Source organism: Xyrauchen texanus, chromosome 17 (genome assembly GCF_025860055.1).
Source record: "Xyrauchen texanus isolate HMW12.3.18 chromosome 17, RBS_HiC_50CHRs, whole genome shotgun sequence".
Taxonomy (NCBI): domain Eukaryota; kingdom Metazoa; phylum Chordata; class Actinopteri; order Cypriniformes; family Catostomidae; genus Xyrauchen; species Xyrauchen texanus.
Window position 1 is genome coordinate 23,909,456 of NC_068292.1, and position 20,018 is coordinate 23,929,473.

Sequence of the window (20,018 nt, forward strand, 5' to 3'; positions counted from 1 at the left end):
GAAATGTAGGTTGATCACGTCGCACCAGAAGATGTAAATGTAGCGCGCCAGTTATTCCCTTTCAGATTGCAATACACGGTTGTCTGAGATTTACTGTATTTCAAATACATGACAGTATTTGAAACAAAAGACTGAAGGCGAGTTGAATTGCTTGAATACGACGTAATGTGGAAACTGCAACCAACAGAATCTGGAGGTAAAGTTTTGTGTACACATTCAGTCGGTACTTTAGGATTTGTATGCAGTACTTGAAGTCAAATACAGGCCAACTATTAACCATAGAGGCAATAAAAATGGTCATGAAATGTGTTATCTTTTTATGATATGTCGTGCTGTTTATGAGCTGACTTGAAAGGAGATCAACTTTGCCTCATATAAATATATCCCAACTCACATGCAGATTGTTTGCCATGAAATGTATTATTTAATATCATTCTATCAGTTATAGGGTTGTCGACATGACATGTCAGGCCATGTCCTGTAGTAATATGTTTAATCAGAAACGATTTGAAACATATAAACTTTTTTTTATATAACTGTTTAAGTATAATATGCAATTTTTGTGACCTCAGAATAGAGAGACTACAAATAAAATATTTAGTTTGTCACACCGCAGGACAATTTAAGATTAATGCACAAAGCAGGAAGGTGCCTAAAATGGTAAAAACGTAAATGTTTCTATATCTTAAAGTATAGGCCTACTATTATTAACTTAATTATACTGTTATTATTTTCAAAATCATGGAAATGTAATTTCGCAACCATCCAAGTATTGGGTCACAGTGTCACAGACAGATACTTACACGATGTAAACATATGTAAAAGTCATTAGTGAATTTGTATTTATTATTTTAGATTTATAGGAAACGCTCTTGTCTGCTAAACAATTGTACTTTTTCCAGCAATAATGCTCAGGACAGATGGGATGCTTTAATTTTACTTTGTTTCTTTCAACTGAAATTATTCAGTCACTACACAGGAAAGCTTGCTTCTTCTCCCTGGTCAAGTGTATGTGGTCGGTCGCAAAAACTGTGAGATCCTGCTGCCCAGTGACCAGTCCATCAGCCGTGTGCACGCCCACCTCACTGTCACTGAGCAGGTGAGTGTTCAGACAAGTTACTCCCTTTCCTGAGCATGTCTTAAACTAACAATTTCTGTGCTCTATTGTCCTGATTGAGAAACAAAGGACATCTTCTATGACAAGATGGTTCATAGCCCAGAATGTATGGTTCTATACCTCGCTTGTCACTCTATGAGTCATTTTAGTGGTGGGAAAGATGACAATGAAACACTTTTGGAAAAATGTCTTGTGTTGTAAAATGCAAAACTAAAACTATTTTAAACAAAATTTTGTTGATTCTTTTAGCATTATTGTTGCTGTGACTCCTGTGACCTTATATTAATCTAGAGACCATATAGAAAAAACATACTTTTTTTTTTCCCTCTCCACATTTTCTCCCCAATTTGGAATGCCCAATTCCAAATGTGCTTTTAAGTACTCATGGTGGCATAGTGATTCTCCTCAATCCAGGTGGCGGAGGACAAATCTCAGTTGCCTCCATGTCTGAGACCGTCAATCCACCCATCTTATCACATGGCTTGTTGAGCGTGTTACCACGGAGACACAGAGCTTGTGGAGGCTTCATGCTATTCTCCGTGGCATCCATGCACAACTCACCACATGCCCCACCGAGAACGAACCACATTATAGCAACCACGAGGAGATTACTCCATGTGACTTTACCCTCCCTAGCAACTGGGCCAATTTGGTTGCTAAGGAGACCTGGCTGGAGTTACTCAGTATGCCCTGGATTCGAACTCGTGACTCCAGGTGTGGTAGTCAGCGTCTTTACACGCTGAGCCACCCAGCCCCCCCCCAATTGTACTTCTAAATATTCATCTGTCACACAGCAGGGGCAAAAAGGTGTTTACAAACAGTGAGAAAGACATTGTGACCAGTTACAGGACCAAAGATTTACATTACCTTTAGTTATTTAGCAGATGCTTTTATCAGAAGCGGCTAATAAAATGAGGAAGAGAGCAAACAATTTTTCCACACAAAAATTATTCATATCTGTATCGCACTGCAAAGTTTCAATAGTAGCTAGAGTAAAACAGAAGCTAGAGCAGAGAGAAAAAAAGTAAGATATACACTTTCTCTTATGCATTCATAAAAGTTTTTACCTAAAATCTTGATTATGTTGAAAATTAAGTCCATGGTTATGCATCAACAATGAGAGGTGGTTGTGGAGCTGTCCAGATTAATGTATAAGAATCATTTAATTATCTTTGTAAATATGCCTTAATCTTTTACATTGGTGAAATGTCATTTTGACAATATGTTTTACTCTGACCTTCTTAAAACTTGTCTGTTAATATCATATGGTGTAACATAATAAGATTAGGTCATAGGCAGTGCTGTGAAAAAAATAATTTCATGAAAGTAATACAATTTCAAATCAAAATCAAATCAAATCACTTTATTGTCACACTACCATGTACACAAGTGCAACAGTAGGTGAAATTCTTGTGTGCAGTTCCGAGCAACATAGCAGTCATGACAGTGACGAGACATGTACCAATTACAATAAACAACATACACAACACAATTTACATATCAAATGTACACATACTTACACAACACAATAATTATATACAATGTACAGTAAACAATACACACAATATAGAATACACAATATACAATAAGTGGGAGTATATGAAATATATATAAGTAGTTGAATTGGGGAGAATATATTTGACAGTCCAGTGTGAGATTATAGATTAATAAAGTGCAGTGCTAATTATTGATCCTGATAGATCAAGTGTTCAACAGTCTGACTGCTTGGGGAAAGAAGCTGTCATGCAGTCGGCTGGTGCGGGACCTGATGCTGCGATACCGCCTGCCTGATGGTAGCAGTGAGAACAGCCCATGACTCGGGTGGCTGGAGTCTCTGATGATCCTCCCAGCTTTTTTCACACACCGCCTGGTGTATATGTCCTGGAGGGAGGGAAGCTCACCTCCGATGATGTTTCTGGCAGTTCGCACCACCCTTTGCAGGGCTTTGCAGTTGTGGGCGGTGCTATTGCCGTACCAGGCGGTGATGCAGCCAGTCAGTATGCTCTCTACAGTACTAGTGTAGAACCGTGTGAGGATGTGGTGGTTCATTCCAAACTTCCTCAGCCGTCTCAGGAAGAAGAGGCGCTGGTGAGCCTTCTTCACAATGGCCTCATTGTGGACGGACCATGTGAGTTCTTCAGTAATGTGGACACCGAGGAACTTGAAACTGCTGACTCTCTCCACCGGTGCTCCATTAATGGTGATGGGGCTGTGTTCTCTGTCTTTCCTCCTGAAGTCCACTACAAGCTCCTTGGTTTTACTGACATTGAGGGAGAGGTTGTGCTCCTGACACCAGCGTGTCAGAGTGTGCACCTCCTCTCTGTAGGCTCTTTCATCATTGTCAGTGATCAGACCTACCACCGTCGTATCATCAGCAAACTTAATGATGACATTGGAGCTATGTGTTGCCACACAGTCATGTGTGTACAGGGAATACAGGAGAGGGCTAAGAACACAGCCCTGTGGGGCTCCAGTGTTGAGGGTCAGTGTTGAGGAGGTGTTGCTGCCCATTCTAACCACCTGGCGTCTGCCTTCAATGTACTTATTGGCTTCTCTAAATTGTAATTATTGTTTTTTGATTGTTTGCAGAACAGCAATGATATGTGTCATTGTTTCGCTTAACTGACTGTTCTTAGACGTTCAGGATGCAGTGCATTATTTCTGTATTACTAGTAGCTTGTTAGAAAGTCATTTTTAAACTTCTTATAATAATGCATAGGCTGACCACATAGTGTGAATTGGAGTATTTTTTAGTATATTAATTAGGTTGACTTGGAACATTTCTGCAACACACAGTGAGTTGGAACCTGTATGCTTATAAATAGTTCTTTAAAAATTACCTGAAAAAGAGCCATAAATAAAAAATGTCCATGTGGCCATGCTGCATTATCAAGTGCTTTAATAGATCACTTGTCATCTTCTGCAAATTTGAGAGGTCATGTGCTATACATACAAAGCCATTATGTAAAACTGTTAGCTTCTATCTGTTATAAATGTGAAATAAACATAGAAATATGTGTCATGTTTGTATTTCTAATGGGATGCTATTTGGAAATATCAGACATTCTGAACATTGGTACTTACAAGTTTCATACTCTAGATGGCACCATTTCCTTCACTGTGGTGTTTCAGCCTGACAAATGTTTGGTGTTGACCGGGTGTGATTTTTGCTTTTATGCTGTTGGCAGACAATAACACTGAAGGATAGCTCTAAATACGGCACTTTCATCAATGGTGAGAAGCTTGAGACCGGCTCCACCCGGACCTTGCAGCCAGGAGACCGACTCACATTCGGTGTCTTCCAAAGCAAGTTCAGGTTTGTTTGCTTTCATTTGTTTGTTTGTCTATGAGGACACATGATAAGGGGCTGATACGGTTAACACTTTGTTTGCCATGAAGTTGTTTTTATTTATTTAAGGATTAATCTTTATGGTGTTTTGACAATATTAAGTGTTATTTGATGTTGGGGTTGCTAACCACCCTTTTATTCAATCAGGTTGGAGAAAGAGTGTGTTGTGGTGTGTTCCTCTTGTGTTAATAATGAAGGCAAGGTCTCCCTCTCCCATGATGTGCGCTCAATTGGGGGACGACTCATCAACTCCTGGACACCTGACTGCACACATCTCGTTATGCCCACTGTAAAGGTCACCATAAAGGTCAGGAGGATATTGACCCATTAAAAACAGCCTCTTATGCATGTCTGTGGCAGCGGGGGCGTGGTGAAGCGCCCGTTCGGGAGAGGAAAGCGGTAAGGGCGCTTACACCTGAGCTAAATTATGCCTAACACCTGTCTCTAATTCCAGTGAGCACGAGGAGAGCGGCATAAAAGCAGACACAGAGCCTCCAGTCGAGGGAACCCGACAAGCCAACCCAGTGTGCTTGTGTTGCATTATATTGTATTGTGTTATATTGTATTGTATCGTTGTAAAGTATTGGGAGAAAGACGGCAATTAAAGCCTTACCTTTTAGTAGGAGCCTCGTTTCCTGTCGTCCTTCTCGTGAGGGTTGTTACACTGGTGCCGCAAGTTGAGCTTCCCCGGACAGGAGAGGAATTAGGCGGGCTGCCCACTGTTCAAGCGGCCAGCCCCAGATTTCTGCCGTGCGCTCAAACAAATCGAGGAAGGCCTCAGGATCATCTGCTGCCCCCATCTTCTGTAACGTGGGCGGGGGCAGCGTAGCTGGTGTTCGGGGTCGCGGTTGTGGCTGATGCGGTCTCCTGGCTGAGGAGGCAACGGATGGCGTGCTGGTCCTCTGCCTGAGCCCACATAATTTAAAAAAACCGGCGATCTTGGTCCTGCTGGAGCTCAAGCAGGGATTGCTGGTGGCTTTGGTGTAACGTCGCGAGGGACTGGAGGACCTCCGCCAGCTGGGAGGACTCTATGTGGAGACCTTTCTCCATGCTTGGAATTTTATTTTTTTATTTGTATTTTTTTTTAATTCCCGGGTTTCGGCACCAGTGTAACAACCCTCATGAGAAGGATGGTAGGAAACGAGGCTCCAACTAAAAGGTAAGGCTTTAATTGCTGTCTTTCTCCCAATACTTTACAACGATACAATACAATATAGCACAATACAATATAATGCAACACAAGCACACTGGGTTGGCTTGTCGGGTTCCCTCGACTGGAGGCTCTGTGTCTGCTTTTATGCTGCTCTCCTCGTGCTCACTGGAATTAGAGACAGGTGTAGGCATAATTTAGCTCAGGTGTAAAGCGCCCTTACCGCTTTCCTCTCCCGGACGGGGCTTGACCACGCCCCCGCTGCCACAATGTCATTTGACCCTTAAGGATCCCCCTCAAGGATCAAATTGAAGGCTTCTATGATTCACTGATGAGTTACTGATGAAACCTTTAGAATACAGTTGAATTCACCTGAATCTATCTCTCTCCTTTGCAGATGATCTGTGCATTGCTGTGCTGTCGGCACATAGTAAAGCCTGAATTCTTCAGTGTGTTTAGCAAAGCTGTGCAGCAGAAACAACCTCTGCCTAAAGCTGAGGGGTAAAGAAATGTTCTTCTCCCTCTCTCTCTCTCTCTCTCTCTCTCTCTCTCACACACAGTCAGCTTGTTGTTAGACTTAAAGAAATTGTTTTCCCAAAAATTATAATGCTGTCATTATTTACTTTGAAACTGTTGTTTCAAAACCACATGACTTATTCTGTAAAACACAGGACAAATTTTGAAGAATGTACTGGGTACTCTTATCCAAAAGTCGCATCGTTTATTTTACTTCTATGGTGCTTCTGTGCTGTTTTTGAAGCTTGAAAGCTCCAGTCCCTGTTCGTTTTAACTGCTTGGAAAAGAGTGACCAGTACATTCTTGTAAATTTCTCCTTTTTTGTTCAACGGAAGAACTTTCAACCGTCTATTTTTAAGGCAATGGGAGTATTTTGAACACATGCTGCAACACAGCACATAAACAGTACACGTGTAAGAGGAGATGCCAGTGGGATGCCTGTGTTTTGTCTTGATCAGATTTAGGCCTCCGGTTGATGAGCCCACCCTGGCTAAAGATGACGTGGACCTGAGCGCTCGACCAGAGAGAAAGAGTCTCTTCAAGGGGAAAACATTTCTGTTTTTAAACTGTAAACAGGCAAGGATTTTTTTACTACTACATATACCATTAAAAGAATAGTTCACCCAAATGATTCTGATATTATTTGCTCAGCCTCATGATGTTCTATACTCATATGCTGTTATTTTCACATGGTCATGAATAGCCTGGAAATATCTGTGAATTTAATAATTGTGAGTTGCATGGACATAAGTGGAAAAGTCATAGAAATCTTAAATTAATAGTTCACCCTAAAATGAAAATTCTCTAATTTTCCTCACCTCATGCCAGCCCAGATATCAATGACTTTATTTCTTCTGCTGAACACAAATACATATTTTTAGAAGAATTTTTTTTTTTATTATTTTTTTTTTATTATAAATCTTGAGATTTGCTATAAAGGTGGAGATTTACAGTAAAAAAGTACTTAAATATTGATCTGTTTCTCACCCACACCTATCAAATCACTTCTGAAGATATGGATTTATCTACTGCAGTCTTATGGAGTACTTTAATGATGCCTTTATGCTTTTTGGAGATTCAAAGTTTGTCAAACTCATTGGCAAAAAAGTGTGGGAACCCTGTGTTTATGGTTGCTACACAAGTTTTATTGTAAATGGAAAAGACAAACAGCTGTACATCATTAAATGTCTCCACTACCAGACCAATTTGAAATGTATTTTGTTGACATAAAATTTAATTCTTCACTTTTTTTTATTTATTCGCTAATTGCTAAACTTTTAAACAGGGAAGTCGTTGTGAAAAGGCAAGATTATTCTGCACGTGGTGTTGGGAGCACATTCATGAGGGCTACCATGTTGAGATCATATGACCAGCCAAATTTGACTTATTTTATCTCAATTATTCCTATCACCTTCAAAATTATTTAATAATGGCTGACTGCAATTTGTAGAATGACAGGGGGAACTGAGACCTTCTGTTTTTGCGTGATGCTGCATCTACACCGCTAGGTGTCACCGCAACATAAACAAGAATATTACTGAGTGCACTATTAAGAAAACTTTACATAAAAACTAGTTACATAATTATAACCTCTCTTACCTCTTATATTTTCTTGCCATGTTGGCAGAAGTAAAAATTTCTCAGGCCTTAATTTCTCAGGCTCCTATATGTATATAGTCCAAAGGCTAGTATGCAACCATATCTGCATTTACATTTGCCCAGTGAGTGATGTTTTAATTTGTCAGTTGGGGGTTCTTCCCTATCGTTTCTATTAATCAGGAGTTTGAAGAATGAGTCTGATTAGCTCAGAGGAAGAGGAGAAGGCCATGTGAAGATTCTCTGTAACCAGCATGTTCATTAGTGTGATAACAGAGAGGAGTGGAGACCTACTGATGGAAACTACAGCAGTGCAATGTGGTTACATGGCCAATTTTTTCTGTGTTACCTGGAATAAGGATATATTTAGGCTTATTAGCACATTTGAAGTTGAAGTAACAATTAAAGGGCTAATAATGTCAGCTTTACTTTTGAAGCGCTTTACTTTTTTTACTTTTCACATTTTCAAAATTGCTTCAGGCAACTTTTTATGAATGTACTTTGTGTTCTTTGTGCTTTTATTGTTGCACAATATGTAGAATGAAGCAGCTTTTTCTCTAAGATTGACAAGTTTTTATCTCAAGTTAGAAAACATAATTTTAAAAATGCTAATTTCTTTCTGTTTAAAAGAATATCAATCAGCAAACTATATCACTAAAATACCGAGTGCACCTTTAATACTGTACATGCAAGCTTAAGGTTTTATCCTTTATCATACAGAATATTACTCTTAATTAAATTAAGCTTTATCAAATCCTTGCTACAAAAAAAGTTTCTGTGTAGTCATTGTTTTGTTCTCATTAAAGTTTCATGTGTCTGAATCTTGTATTCTTTTCAGATGAAACGTCTGAGTCAAGCAGTGAGTTGTGGAGGTGGGGTAAGCCAGCTTTTGGAGGAGGGGTCTCTGCCCCTTTCACTTCTTGAGGCAAAAAGTACTTGTGTAGTTGACATGATATCTGGGAACTCCCAGGCTGTGATCCTTCCCGCTTCCAAGAAATGGGTGGAGTCCGTGGCTCAGATTCTGCACAGGTGTGTGTATTTGGGTCAGACTCCCTGTAGTCTGTGCTAAGATAAAGATGAAGCTAAAGTGTGTAGTTTCTGTGCTGCTAAGAAACTGAGTTACGTAAATAATGCTTGCTATCAAACAAGATTTCACAATGGTTTCTCAATTATTTTATTTGTATAGCTCTTTTTTTCCAATACACATTGTTTCAAAGCAGCTTTATAGAAAATTATTCTATAACAGAAAATGAAGCTGTAATGTCTTGGAGTCATCATAGTGTGACACTTGCATTAGCGGGACAGTAGTCTCGGCCCAAACACACGTCAATGCTGCTGTGATGGGCTGGTTGGGATGCTCATAAAAACAAAGCAGTGTTTTAAAAGTGTCATAGTCAGAGCCAGAATTTCTATTTTTTTTCATGAACTACATATACAAATGGCTTACTTTTAGGTGTCACTGAATATAAAGCTGGGATAGGATAAATTATATTAACATTGAAATAAGGCATACTTTAGTACTACAGTTGGGAGCCTTGTGAGTAATACTGCAAGAGACTTTTGATTGATTTAGCTTTCTCACAAGTTTGCTCTTTTTCAAACAGAAATGGCTTGCGCTTCATCACAGAATCTGAGATTGGGTTAGCTGCCATTCATGTCAATAATCAAACATACTGCAATCCCTGCTCATCTATAAATTCTGGTAGGCATGCATAACAACACATCCAGTGCACACAGTCTGCCGTAGAACATTACTCATAATATTTATTTTCCCACTGTGATATCAGTGATTGAATAATGACTTACAGAATGAATGTATTTTTTTCTTGTGTGTTAAATGACGACAACATTAATGTGCATTTCTGTAGCTAAAATCTCAGAGTGATTCTGAGAAATAGACATGCTATCAGTGTTTACACCCAAACTCAACACATCAGTAACAATTTCCAACATTTGCCACAGAATCTGTGAAAGCAAAGCCAGACATTGCTGCCGCAACACTTTCTCAGAACACTGCCGTGGATGAGACTGCACTGGCAGCACCTTCCCAGAATATCACAGCCTATGTGGTCAACACCGTTCCTTCCCAGAACCTGAGCAGGTAGAAAGAACACCAATGAACTCCGTCGTTTACATAGGCCTAGCAAATAACGTGATTCTTCACTGAAATGTATTGTTTTTTTGGCTGAAAGAGAAAATAGGACAAAAATCCTAACTGCAATTATGACTGGGAATTGCTACTAACAGATCCGATAACAGACATTGTGTAAAACCTGTGCATGTGAATTGATCCACTTTGAATCATATACAGTTGAAGTCAGAAGTCTAAATACACATTAGCCAAATACATTTAAACACAATTCCTGACATTTAATCTTGGAAAACATTCCCTGTCCAGTTAGGATTACTATTTTAAGAATGTGACATGTCAAAATAATAGTAGAGAGAATGATTTCAGCTTTTATTTATTTCATCACACTCCCAGTGGGTCAGAAGTTTGCATACACTTTGTTAGTATTTAGTAGTTAGGGATGCACCAATCCGATACCTGGATTGGTATCGCCTCCAATACTGAAGCTTTTAGAATGATTGGTTATCGGTCAGATGAGCCCGATCCAAATCCGATACTGTGAGTTAGTCTTGTTCGTTACTGTCAAGCTCAAACAATGGCATAAAGAACCATTAAAACCCCAATAAAGTAGTTCATATGACTCGTGCATATTATTTAAAGCCACTTGCAGATGTGCGATAGCTCTGTGAATCACAAAAGGCTGTGTTTAATTAGTAAATGTATCAAATGGACGTGCAGCTCCAGCACGTCAGTGAATGGCGCTGCTCTGTTTACACACACACACACACATCGTGGCTATTTTTAGCCTTCACGTGGTGCATATTTGAGCACTACTCATGAACAACATCTCAGATGTAGATGTTCAAAATTTCGGTTCACTTATAATATGCATTTAGAATACTTTTGTTTTTGTTTTTTTTTACAAGAATTTGAATAAGCAAATTAATCCTATGTGAACTTCCCTACAAACAGACACTCTTACAGGAATTCCTTGAGTGTTGAGAAAGTCAAAATAAAAGCGTGAGGGGTTTAAAAGTTAAATGTGCATGATTGTGATTGTATTAAAATAATATGTAATTTGAATGGGTGTGAATGAAAAGAGAGCTGATATCTGTTAAGTCCAGTTGAAAACATTTAGCAAAAAAATTAAATAAAAAGGCTTCTTTTCTACTGATTTCTTAAACTGGAATTACTGTTCATTTTGCTGCTACATTATCCAGTATACTAGTTAAAAATAAAGTTTTTTTTTTTCTTAAAAAGCTATACGTTTATATTTAAATAATGTGTAGTTAGAGGTTTGTGTTTCTTTACATATTAAAGAGTACACCCAATTAGTTCCACACAATAATGTAAAGATATTCTAAACTGATTATGCAAAAAAAAAAAAAAACAGCACTGGTATCGGATCGGGATTGATATTGGCTGATACTGAGATTTCCGATATCGGAATCGGATTGGAAGAGAAAAAGTGGAATCGGTGCATCCCTATTTGGTAGCACTGCCTTTTAAATTGTTTAACTTGTTTCAAACATTTTGGGTTGCCTTCCACAAGCTTCTCACAATAAGTTGCTGGAATTTTGGCCCATTTCTCCAGACAGAACTTGTGTAACTGAGTCAGGTATATAGGCCACCTTGCTCGCACATACTTTTTCAGTTCGGATAGAGGTCAGGGTTTTGTGATGGCCACTCCAATACCTTGCCTTGGTTGTCCTTAAGCCATTTTGCCACAACTTTGGAGGTATGCTTGGGGTCTTTGTCCATTTGGAAGACATTATTTTCCTATTTTTGCACCAGTCCCTCCTGCAGCAAAACACCCCCACAACATAATGCTGCCACTCCCATGCTTCATGGTTGGGATGGTGTTCTTCAGCTTGCAAGCCTCACCCTTTTTCCTCCAAACATAATTATGGTCATTATGGCCAAACAGTTACATTTTTGTTTCATTAAACCAGAGGACATTTCTCCAGAAAGTAAGATCTTTGTCACCATGTACACTTGCAAAATGCAGTCTGGCATTTTTATGGCAATTTTGGAGCAGTGGCTAATTCCTTGCTTAGCAGCCTTTCAGTTTATGTCAATATAGGACTTCTTTTACTGTGGATATAGACACTTGTCTACTTGTTTCCTCCAGCATCTTCACAAGGTCCTTTGCTGTTGTTCTGGTATTGATTTGCACTTTTTTCACCAAACTATGTTACTCTCTAGGAGACAGAACGTGTCTCTTCCTGAGGGGTATGATTGATGCGTGGTCTCATGGTGTTTATGCGTGCCATTGTTTGTATAGATCAGTGGTTCTCAGCCTTTTTTGAACAAACGCCCCCCTGACCTCTTCATGATCCTCTTAACGCCCCGCCCCCATAAACTACATGTAAAAGCCTCAAGTTGAGTAATATTGTGTTTGGAAAAAAAATGCAAAAACACATGGATTGTTTGAAAGGTATTTCAAATGTATTTAGAAATTCAAACAAATTCAGGCTCACACAAAATTTTTTTTAAGATGAACCAATCACGTGAACAATAACGTAACTAACCTACATGGCCAATGAAAAAGCAGCGGTCGTTCGCGCACTCAATTAGGCAATATATACTAGGCTTCAAATTTGAATAGCCTACAAACGGTCATTTCTACCACTCTGACAGATGCGGCATTTGTTTTTAGGTGTTGCTATGGAGATCATTTGCCGGTAACTAGCCGAGTGGGTTATTAGCAACATTTAAATATGAATTCATTAATTTGCACAGACATAATTTTATTTTACATTCAAATGAACATTGTATGAGTTGTCAGAGGCTTAAACGTTGTGATGAATAACAGTGAGTAACGTAGGGTGACCACCTGGCTATTGCTCTGTTGCAGGTCAGCAGACCTGATTTTGCGGGACACGAGGGAGAGAACTTAAGTTAATATTAATATACTAGGTGAATAACTGCAAAAGACAAATAATATAAAATCAATATTTATATTATTATGACTTTATTATTCCCATCGGCCAATTACACATTGCAGAGTAGAGATGCGCGGATCAGCTCTAACGTCACCCGAATCAGCTGTTAAAAACAAACTCACCATCACCAATGATTTTCTCCGATTAGATATCCGCACCCGATCATCACATTACAATTAAAATTCTCAGGGCCAGATGTACTAACGCTTTTGCGCCCACTTCAGGCGTATTTGTTTCGCAAAGTGCGCATAAAACCATGGCGAGGTATGTACGAACGGGACGCACCGAGATGAAAGCGCAGATTGCCTGTCGCAATTGAAAATGGCAAAATGCGCTTTTCGTGTCATGCATATGCATTCATGGGATGGACAAGGGGAAAGTGGGAGTGTCACAGAAATAGATGGGAGGGGAAGCGTAAACTGCGCCTAATTATGTATTCCGCGTTATGTACAGAAAAAGCCGGTGAAAGCGCGCCTCTATTTTGCGCTGAAAATTCTCCGCCTATTAAAAGCATGTGTAACTTAGGAAGCATTTGTGCCTGAGCGCCCCCCTCTCTGCTGCCTCGTTCACACCGCCCCCCAACACTGTCCAAACGCCCCCTAGGGGGCGGTACTGCCCCCGTTGAGAAACGCTGGTATAGATGAACATGGTACCTTCAGGCATTTGGAAATTGCCTCCAAGGATGAACCAGACTTGTGGGGGTCCACAATTTCTTTTTTCTGAGGTCTTTGCTGATTTCTTTTGATTTTCCCATGATGTCAAGTAAAGAGGCAATAAGCTTGAAGGTAGGCCTTAAAATACATCCACAGGTACACCTCCAATTCAGTACACCTCCTATTGCAAGGTTATTGGCTAATTGTCTAAAGCCTTGACATAATTTTCTGGAATTTTCCAATCTGCTTAAAGGCACAGTTAACTTCTGAAGAACTAGAATCGTGATATAGTGAATAAAAAGTGAAACAATCTGTCTGTAAACAATTTTTAGAAAAAATTACTTGTGTCATGCACAAAGTAGATGTCCTAAACAACTTAGCAACTATAGTTTGCTAATAATAAATCTGTGGAGTGGTTAAAAAATAAGTTTTAATGACTTCAACCTAAGTGTATGTGAACTTCTGACTTCAACTTATTTAATGTAAACACCGACTGATGATGATATTTTGTGAAAAGAGAGCTCACATTTACAGTTAATAAATTAAGCATACCTGCTCCGTATTATGAGAAGCATGCAGCGAAAGTAGACGGACCATGTGCGCAACTGCACAATTATCTTACTAAAGACTATTGAAGCAGATTGTGGTTAAAATTCCATCTGGTAGCCTTCATGGATATTGGTTTATTAATATAAAGTGTTTTAAGTACAGACAGCGAGGGACTAACCAAATCTTATGAAATGCATTTTAGGCTACAGATATGCTTGTATTAAAAATCTGTTTTTATTTTGAGATAATTGTGTTCTGGGTTCTGCTTAAATAGTGTGTAAAAAAAAAAAAATATATATATAATAATAATTTCAGTGCTAGTCAATAGATAGTTTTCTGTGTAGTAAGTCAACATTTTTCAGGATGGATATTAGTGGGATCCGTGCAGTTGGTGAGACTCCAGAGAAGAGACACACCACACAAAGGGCTTTACAGGGCCCCACAGTATCCAGTAAAAATTCCCGTGGCCCAGAACCTCCAGCTGCCTGCATAATCACTGAGACAGAGATGCCTTCAGAGAGCTCCAACAAGAATGATCCTGAGAAGAAGAAAACCAGTTCTGCTCCCTTGAGCAAGGAGTCAGTGGTACCAGATGGTTCTCAGAGATTGACAGCTCCTTCCAGTGGAAACTCCATGCCAAAACAGTCCCCCCAGAAACAAGCAGCTCTAACAAACTACTTCCAGCCTGTCACCAAGAAAAGGCAAGTCTGATTGCACACCATATTACATACACAACAAGCCCTTATGTTTGTGGGCATCTCCTTGTAATTCAAAGCCTTGGCAGTTTCAGCTACTTCAATTTAACCTATGGATTTGTTGCTAGTAACAGGTGCATAAAATCAAGCATATAGCCATACAGTCTCCTTAAGCCGGTCGCATACCAGACGAGAACTGCCTCACCGCACAGGTAGAACAAGGCACAGGTATTGCACATAGGACTTGTCGATGCGGTTCAGGTGGCAGTCCAAAGTTGAGAATCTAGTCCAAATACACAGCAACGTTACTAAGGTTTTTGGATTTTTGTATGCAGTTTTTCTGTAAGTAGCATTGAATTGATCTTTCATTCAAGCTATCAAACCACAAAAAACATACTTGTAACTGAAAATGGATTGTGTAGGCTATATGAAAGATACATGTGCACAATGTATCATCCAGTCATAGCTTAAGTAAATAATCAATGTCCTTTGATAATGATTTGGGTCGAATTAATGAGAAAAGATGTTAGTGGTGTTGCAGAATTTAGAGCAATCTCCCAAGATGCCAAACGATGGTGGTAGTATGCGTACATTCATAGAAAACAATTGTTTTGAATTTGTGAATGCGCATTTCATCTTCCAGATGTATCTGGTTTGAAGCTCCTTTAGGCAAACATTTTAAGTAGAATGGATCATATCACAGAGCTCAGTGACTTTCAAGCACAGTCATGTGGTAAAATGAGACCATACTGATGTTCTTGTGTATAAATTGGAGAAAATACCCATAGCCATGTTCCAACATATAGCATATGGGTGTGGTGACAACATTCTTTTGGCCCTGTAGTGTACCTTTTATACCTCTTAGTATGAAAGTATTCTCAGCCAAAGCATGTTTAAAGAGGTGAGAATAAACCAATTTTAGATGTGATTTTTAGGAAAATTATCACCTATTTTTTTTTTTACATATTGCTGCAGACCACGCGAAGAAACTACCAGCTCTGTCCAGTTAGAGGCCAAACACTCCAGAAAAGACAGTGAAAAGAAAGAAGATGAACTGATGAAGGATTTTGGTCCTTCTAATTACCAGCAAACCTCCTCCACCAACAGATCTCACAGAACCTCACATACAGCCCAAAACCTGCGCAGCTCAGTGCTACGATCTGAAATCAGTGCCAGTCTAGGTTTGGGCTCTTGTCTGGGTTTGAGCTCCGATCACAGTGTGGCCCAACAGGCTCAGTCTGGTGGCTCCAGTCAAATCTCTAGCAGTAAGAAAAGGAAGGAACTTGAGCAAGACCCAGGCGAACCTGCTGCAGCTGCTGATTTCGACATGTCACTTGAAGAGCTTGAGTCCATCATGTCCGACGAGATGGATGAGCCCCTGCAGGCAGCAGCTAGTAAGAAACAGTGTCTTGAGACGCGACCGAGCAGCACAGTTAATAACCATCAATTACTAAATCAGCAAGAGGGTAACAGCATACAAAGCACCAGGAATCAGAAAAGCAGTGCAGAATTCATTCAGCACTTGCAGATGGACAAGACTGGTACAGCTACAAGAAATCAGGCCTCTGAGAAGCGGTCAGAGCGATCATCCAATCAAGCATCAGATTTAGAGAGCGACGCACATACTTCGAAAAGACTGGAACTTGAAGAGGGCAAAGAGGAGGAAGTATCCTTTGTTGTGGTAAGAAGAGACTCATCACTTTAATTTATATCTTATTTATATTTCTATCTATGTCTGTATGAACTCATTGCTTGGACCTTCACAATTTTTTTGCATCAGCGGAACAGCTTCTCTGTTTCTGCTTCTCTTATCTTTTTTTTTTTCTTTCAGGCTTCAGGGCCCCAAAATAGCCTTTCCCAGCACTGTGAGGCTGTAGCCAAACAGGAAATGCAGGTGAGAGGTTTTAAGATAGAACTTCATTATGAGCCAGTGTGACCTACACTGGTTAAAAATATATTTTCAGGGTTTTAGAAAGGTCATGATCGCTATGTTTATGGTGTCTTTTCCCCCCAGAGTGTCTTTAATATGTTATTTTACTCCTATAATAACACTCCTGTTGATCTGAAGGCCTCAACTGAGAATCACCCTGAGCTGCCCAGGAGGCTCCTACAGATTCGGTTTAAGTCCCTGACCGTGAGCACCTCCTCCAGATCAAGACCCACCCCTCTACAGACCCATGATCCCAATGGCAAGAATGTCAAAAGGTTCTGCAAGGTCAGAGGAGTTTCCTTAGTGTTTCATTCATATTATGGCTGAGTATCTTGGTGTCTGTTAAAATGTGACATTTGTCTATGTGTGTGTTTGAATGGCTGTTGGATGTGTTTGTGTGTATATCTGTATCTATGTGTGTACATGCATATCTAGACATCTGTCCCTGGATTTAAGGGGCTGCCTAACATTATTGGAGGCACTGATCTGGTGGCTCACAATCGCAGCAAGAACTCAGAACTGGAGGAGTGGCTCAAACAGGCAGCAGAGGTAAGAAAGAGGAGGACAAGGGGAAGAGAGTGGTAGCAATCCATGAGAAATGCAGTGTGTAGAGAGAAAATATGGAAGGATATAGAGATGATCGAGGGACATGAAGCAGGATAATTTAAGAGAGAGTTGTATTCTAATTTATGGTATTCTGTCTTTTTTAGGAGGAAAAACAGAATGAGCGGGATGAGACACTGGGTGATGATTTGTTCAGGTATGCCATCTTTGTATTTGTGTGAGCAATAGAGCATAAAGAGATGGAATGGCCAGCATGGACCGACGTGATGTCCAGTGACGTTAGCACTTTCTCAGTCTCCGTCTCATTTGAACCCTGTCTGGTCTCTGTATGATCCTCACCCTCATCCAGACAGACACTCGCCACCTGCCTAAACAAACACCACATTCAACTAGACACTGACCCCTGACACCAGAGAATCAAGGCTCACAAAAAGACAATAACCTCAGTGATGAGCTCCGCCACGACACACTAAGGGCTTAGTCCGCAATGGACTGGCTGAGACTGGTTTAAACACCAGGGGCCGGTTGCACCACCTATATGTACGTTACAACTTAGCCTAGTTGTGTCGTAAATGGGCATTAAGTCACAATTTATGCACTACTAAATATGTGAGCGTTGCACCATTACAATTAGGTAGAACGTAACCCTACTTATAAACTAAATAATTCCTGAAGCCCTGACCAGGAATAACGGATAGAATAATAAAGCAGACTGCTATATTATGACATCAGCAAGCTCATGTTTTGCGTGACAGACATCAATAATTTTGACATATATGATGATGCTGATATTTACACTTGTTTACATTTACGAGAGACAATAGAAAGACTACTTTTAAGAGGCTCTTCAGCATGAAACTGATCTAACGGTGCAGTTTTCAGGGTGCGTCGCCCGGTGTCAATTTCCAACATATACAAAATATATAAATGAATAAATGTCTATTTTTCCAGCCTGTTGTATTAGTATTTATCACCCCTTATTTATTTAAGGTACAGTTCCTATTTATTGTTATTTACACAGGGCAAATATAATATTTATCAGATCAACTTTTATTACATATCGTATATTAATGGGGATATAATTTATTACAACTGAAAGTTACGTGAGAAAACAAAGTTTGAACATCAACCATAATGAGATAAATCTGAAATGCACAGCTTTTTAACACTTCTGTGTACAAATTAGAAAGCCATTAGTGTGAACTTTACGTCCCAACTTATGTGAGAACTTAGCACAGCTGGTGCAACCCTTCCCAGGAAACTGATGGCGGGGCAGCGCAAGGCTGAGGGTCTTCTGGTTCCCTGTGTTGCTTGTTTTGAGTCAGTTTTGCCATTAGACATGCATTAAGACATTTGGCGGGAGACCTGCAGAGATTTTTCATAACGTTTGAAAAGCTTCACTCATCTACAACAAGTTTTACCGTATGTTGCTTCTTTTTCTTAAACACTAACACTTTTTATGGTTCTAAATACAGTATATATGGTTAGTTTGCTGATGAGCCACTGTGTCCTATCAGCAGTGTCATTGCATCACGCATGAGGTGTTGAAGGATTTTTTCCTGCTTTTAGCAGTTCTTTCATTTTTCCATAGCATGCGTGGAAAGTATGACGCCAATGATTTCTCAGCTGCTTTTAAATCATTGTTCACAGTTGAAGTCACGATGGGCTGCGAAGACCTATTGATATTTCTAACAAGCTCCTGCTGTTTAAACAGAGTGATTTAGACAGAAAATACAGTGATGCTTTAAGTTTGTGGTCAGGACAATGTCCTGATATCACTTTTCATAAAATGAATAGCTTCACTCATATCAAGCTGTTTCTTTGAATGGTAGTTTTGCAAATAATTGTCTCCTCTTTCAATGACAGTACACGGGAGGTTTGCTTTGTGAATTTTGGCACAAGCGATATTTATCTTTGTACAATCAAACCCTTGCAGAGCTCCTTAGTCTCAGTTGTTCACCTCTCCTGAGAGAAGGAATGGTTGTGGCCTCAACAGAGGCACATCATTTTTGCCTGGAGACTAACCCTGGCTGACGGAGGACTTTTGAGTGGTGCCATTTCTCCTTCCTTTGCAGAAAAACATACACTCACAGCCATGTGGTTTGTCCAACACAACTTTTTTATCTCTGGATCATGATGCTCAGCCAGCCTTGCATGGAGAGAGAACAAAACACAGAAAATAAAAAGAGTGAAAAGAAAACAGGGCACCTATTTTTCCAACATCATCTCTAGCTTCCTCTCCCAGGCTAATTAAGTTTTCCAGACATGTTTTATGGAAGATGATGGCTGGATTGATGACTTTTAAACAATGTCTGATTTTTACAGTTTGTATCAGTTTGCTCAGTTATTCAATTATTTTCACATTGGTTATTTATTGTCATCATAAAGAAGGAATGTTAAAAGAGGTAACATTATAAAAAGAATGTTACAAAAGTGGTACTGTGGGGATTTTTTTATTTTTTGTTTCTTCTTTTTTCCTCTCAGGTACAACCCTAGACCTGCCAGGAAATTATAAATAATGGTTCATAATGCTGCCAATCTCTCTGTTTGATGGCTGAGAAGACAAGCCCTCTATTGTCATGGAGCTCCTATTTTCTGGAAATCCCTCAAATAAAGAATGCTAACACCTCTTAATGTCCTGCACTCAGCATGATGGGGTTTGTTAATAGCTTGCAAAGCAAAAACATGTTTCCATTTTTTAAGAGGTTTATTTGTCTGGAATAAAAATGCAGTGTACAAAACATGCATGTATAAATTAAAAGTTTGAGTTTTACAAAGTTGAGCAGTCACAATTTTTACCTTAACTCCAAAATTTCCCCCCTTGTATGAAGCTGCTTGCTTCATGTTCTTACTATCAACCATTCTTTGAGTTAAAGGACTGCT

The 20,018-nt window shown here is 39.6% G+C and overlaps 1 protein-coding gene across 2 annotated transcripts; it reads left to right on the forward strand.

The window, feature by feature from the left end:
* Positions 1-13: 13 nt before the first annotated feature.
* nbn (nibrin) lies at positions 14-19,899 on the forward strand. Of its 2 annotated transcripts, none has more exons than XM_052146724.1 (16): positions 14-196; positions 969-1,099; positions 4,306-4,433; positions 4,614-4,773; positions 6,014-6,117; positions 6,591-6,708; positions 8,567-8,757; positions 9,333-9,430; positions 9,691-9,829; positions 14,291-14,647; positions 15,617-16,322; positions 16,473-16,535; positions 16,710-16,856; positions 17,007-17,120; positions 17,282-17,331; positions 19,620-19,899. In XM_052146724.1, exons 1-16 carry the CDS (start codon positions 166-168, stop codon positions 19,648-19,650), a joined length of 2,568 nt encoding a protein of 855 aa, XP_052002684.1. In that variant the 5' UTR covers positions 14-165; the 3' UTR covers positions 19,651-19,899. The 2 variants fall into 2 exon arrangements, with proteins under 2 accessions (XP_052002684.1, XP_052002686.1); XM_052146726.1 differs by having other exon boundaries at positions 14,309-14,647; positions 19,620-19,897.
* Positions 19,900-20,018: the final 119 nt, after the last annotated feature.

Coding starts and splice junctions, on each gene's coding strand:
- nbn (XM_052146724.1), top strand. CDS start 166: ATGTGGAAACTGCAACCAACAGAATCTGGAG. Junction 1,100..4,305: donor ACCTCACTGTCACTGAGCAG/GTGAGTGTTCAG, acceptor TGCTGTTGGCAG/ACAATAACACTGAAGGATAG. Junction 17,332..19,619: donor CTGGGTGATGATTTGTTCAG/GTATGCCATCTT, acceptor TTTTCCTCTCAG/GTACAACCCTAGACCTGCCA.